Genomic DNA, 3,979 nt, shown 5'->3' with positions numbered 1-3,979 from the left:
GCTTCAGTGTATCAAGTCATTTCTTGTAGTTTCAAGGTGCTGGTCCATTTCCCAGATGCCTGCTTAACTAAACTTCTTTAGGCTCTCCAAATGAGGACACAAATTTCTCCAAAACATCCTAAATTTTGAGTGGTCATTCCCTTTTGTGAGGCTACCTGGCTGACTACTCCTTCAATGATCTTGAATTCCTTCTGCTCTTCATTGATCCCTTGCTCTAAAACTGGGCGTCTTCAGTCAGGCATGTTTAACTTTTTTCAAGGTTTCTAGTTATTGCTATGTCTGGCAGCTCTAATATGTGATATATTTCTCTTTATAAAGGGTAGTTCTCTCAGGACCTGTAGTCTCCTTGGTCCTTCCACTGCGCTAGTCACCAGGGTCAAGGGTCAAGCTAAGAGATGATTCCATGGCAGTTGGCAGCTCTGACAGCAGGCCGGCCCAGATAGAGAACTAGCGGGGAGTAGGATTTATCTTCTCTGTTCCATAGGTTACTTCAGCCCCACCACGTCCAATGCCTCTGCAATCACTAAGAGTTTAGACTTTGCTTGTCCTCCTGTGAAGAAGTAGCCAAATCAGAGAAGAGCCATGTGAGATATTGCTGGTTGTCTCAGCTTGAAACCCCCACTCGCCATGGTGAATGCATCACTCAGAAGTATCCAGGCCCTCAACATGTTCTTCTCCTCCTGGGCCTTAGTCTTCATGACGATAGGAATCCTCATAGAAGAATGGGTTGAACTGACATGGGAAACAAAGAAAAATACAATAAGCCACAATCCCTGGATATGTTGCACCCCTCTTTGGCCAGAAGGTCAGAACTACACTATGGAAAGAGATGGGTGGAGAGGGAGGGTTCCTCTTTCCTTGACTTCCATTTATCTCACCAGCTTACTCATTGTTCTCTGGGGCAATTTCCTTGGGCTGCACTGTGCCCAGTTCCATAATCATTGGTCAAGGCTGACTCTCAGTCTCACCATTTTGCATATTTTGGGGAAAAGTTTAGAAGGTCATAGACTTAATTGCTGAACATCTGAGAAGTGTTGGCAGGGGCAGCAGGGTAATCAGCGCATCTAGAACATGAGGGCATAAAAGAAAGGTCATTGGCAACAAGGAAAATATCTTGTATTGCCACTAGAGGAGGACAGGATGAATTGCACTGAACAAGAAATCTGTTCTGAGAAAAGAATAGAAGAAAAAGAAGCTTATAGAGACACCAAAAGAGAGAGCAGTTTCCTCTGGTTCTCTCCCATTCAGCTTAAGGCTCCCTGCCTCTTTATTCTTTCCCCTTGTCCCTCTTTATTATTTAATCAAATCTTTTTACCTCATTCTAATTTTTTTTTATTAAAGATTTTATTTATTTATTTGACAGAGACAGACACAGCGAGAGAGAGAACACAAGCAGGGGGAATGGGAGAGGGAGAAGCAGGCTTCCTGTGGAGCAGGGAGCCCGATGCGGGGCTCGATCCCAGGACCCTGGGATCATGACCTGAGCCGAAGGCAGATGCTTAATGACTGAGCCACCCAGGCGCCCCTACCTCATTCTAATTTTTACCTAGAGATTTGTGGTCCTCAGGTGGAAATGAGCCTAGAAGAAATCTCTGTCCTTCTCTCAACACAGCTTCTGCTTTCCAACAGATGGCCTGGAAGTGGTCAGGATCATGATGATTTTGGTTCTCAGCCTTTCCTTCTTCCATAACTTGCTCCTGGGTTTGGAATTCACTTATCTGATTCCTCAAACTAAACACATCTTCTTCATCACTGTCTTCCTCAGTTTCTTCACAGGTAACTTCCTGGTTCCCCTGACACAGGCTTGGAGAAAGACTTGGTTTATGGGTCCAGGCTGCAGCCTTCCTAGTTCTTTGGCTCAGAGATGCAGCTTCTGAATTGGATCTACCACTGAGGGGGATTGGTTTTTGGACAAGGTGCAGGTGGACAGGGTGGAGGCTTGGAAGTCAGGCATATCTTGGGTTAAGGCTTGAGTAGAAGAGCCGAAGTTCCTCAGAAGGGACTTTTTTCTCCTTTTGTCTGGACAAAAGGTATCCTTCTGCTCTGTGCACTCCTCCTGTATCAGCAAAAGCTAAGGCAAGGTCAATCCGTGTACTACTCTAGTTACAAAATCACCTGGATCCTTTTCATTGCCTACTTAAGCGTTTGCCTCTTTATGGCCTCTGGTGAGTATATTCAGGGCCCCTGATGGGTGATAAGAATCAGTCCATCCCCGATAGAGAGGAGAGGAAAAAAGGATGGGAAAGGGGCAAGGGGAAAATGTACCAACCCTTGCGTATTAAAGGCTAAAGTTCAAGTGGACTCACTCTCCGAGGACGGTTCTTCCAAGGGTAGAGTTGGAGATTAGGGTTGTGTGAAATGTTCAATAAGCTTGCTCCAAGGTCAGCTCTCATTTCTGCCATTTCTACAGTCTTTCACCCCCTCCCCACTTCAGGACAGAGAAAACCATCAAAGTCATGACTAAAGAGAGTGGCTGATATGGAATGTTTACTAATGTGGAGAGGGACAGGTGTCCAGTGTGGTGCCGAGGCACTTTGAGGTCAGAGACAAGCAATTTCTGATGTTAAGAGGCCACGTGCCAACACTGGAGACTCTCCTTTTCTTAAAAGTATTTAAAATTTTGTTTGGAATTGCACTTACAAACTTAGAAGCACATCTCCTTTCAAAATGAGTCTTCGGTGCTCTTGACGGTGCAGCATTTAAGCTATTTTGCATATGCTTCTCATCTCTTCCACTAAAGCCTCCCCCTCCCCAGTGGTTTGAGGCAGTTCAAAGGGACCCAGTGGGCTTTGGGTAGGGGTCTCTCTCCTGACACAGAGGGACATGTTTTGTGACTCTCCGTTGTTCCTTCATCACCTTCTCTTTTCCCTAGGAATCCTCTCTTTCCTAGAGTGCAAGCAGTCCACCAAGGTTTGTCCCTGCGTGACCCTCATCCGTATACCTGAGAGAGAACATCAGGACATAGAGGAATCTGAGAATTCTTTTAAAGTTGTTTCCTCACCAGATGCAGCAATGCCTCGTAGTATTGTTCATTCAAGGGAAGATTCTCCAAACAGAACACAACTCCAAACACGTCGTGTAACCTGGGCTCTATGATTTGACATTTGATCTTTCAGTATATACTTATCTTAATGGAAACAGCTTTGCGTGTCATGTGCTGTGTGTGTCTACAAACGTATTGTCTTTGTTTGGCATTATTTAACGACTGTGCCTGGGTTAGTGTCTGTAAGAAGATCCAGAGGGTGGCTCTTTTTTTTTTTTAATCCTGGCCTGCCGAACACATAGTTTCTTCTATTTGTTCCCACCATTTAATAACATTTGTTATTCATATAATAAATATTATCATATAACTAATACTTGCTGTACTGTTAACTCTATACATTACAAAGATTTAAATAGCATAGCCTACCTCTTGTACTTTAATGTGAAATATTTCAAACATTCAGACAGAATACAAAACAGTATGATAAACACCTATGTACACATCACTCAACTTTACGAAATTTTAACGTTATGCCCTATTTGCTTTAGATGTTTTCAAATTAAATTTTTTTTAAAGATTTTATTTATTTATTTGAGAGAGAGAATGAGATAGATCATGAAGGTCAGAGGGAGAAGCAGACTCCCCGCCGAGCAGGGAGCCTGATGCGGGACTCGATCCCGGGACTCCGGGATCATGACCTGAGCCGAAGGCAGTCGCTTAACCAACTGAGCCACCCAGGTACCCGTTTTCAAATTAAATTTATAGATAAAAGTGATATTTGTCTAAAAATTTCCCTAATCTCATTTCCCTCCCTTGTTTCTTTTCACAAAATAATTTTAATAATGCATTGCTGATCACTTTACATTCATGTCATTTTTACAACTTTATGCCTCTTTAAAAATTATACAGATTAGCTTTCCAAGTGTTCAAAGATTATTAAAAGTCAGACCGTACAGATTATTTTTCTGCAACTTGTTTTTTTTTTTTTTTACTCAA

General features: G+C 42.9%; 1 protein-coding gene across 1 annotated transcript; it reads left to right on the top strand.

Annotated features, from left to right (window-relative positions):
• Nucleotides 1-449: 449 nt before the first annotated feature.
• TMEM225 (transmembrane protein 225) lies at nucleotides 450-3,096 on the top strand. Its single transcript, XM_021696630.1, has 4 exons — nucleotides 450-805; nucleotides 1,630-1,776; nucleotides 2,031-2,165; nucleotides 2,873-3,096. Exons 1-4 carry the CDS (start codon nucleotides 628-630, stop codon nucleotides 3,094-3,096), a joined length of 684 nt encoding a protein of 227 aa, XP_021552305.1. The 5' UTR covers nucleotides 450-627.
• The last annotated feature ends 883 nt before the right edge of the window (nucleotides 3,097-3,979 follow it).

This window comes from Neomonachus schauinslandi, chromosome 11 (genome assembly GCF_002201575.2).
Source record: "Neomonachus schauinslandi chromosome 11, ASM220157v2, whole genome shotgun sequence".
Taxonomy (NCBI): Eukaryota; Metazoa; Chordata; class Mammalia; order Carnivora; family Phocidae; genus Neomonachus; species Neomonachus schauinslandi.
The sequence above is the reverse complement of the archived record's forward strand: the minus strand, read 5'-3'. Positions and strand labels throughout refer to the sequence as shown.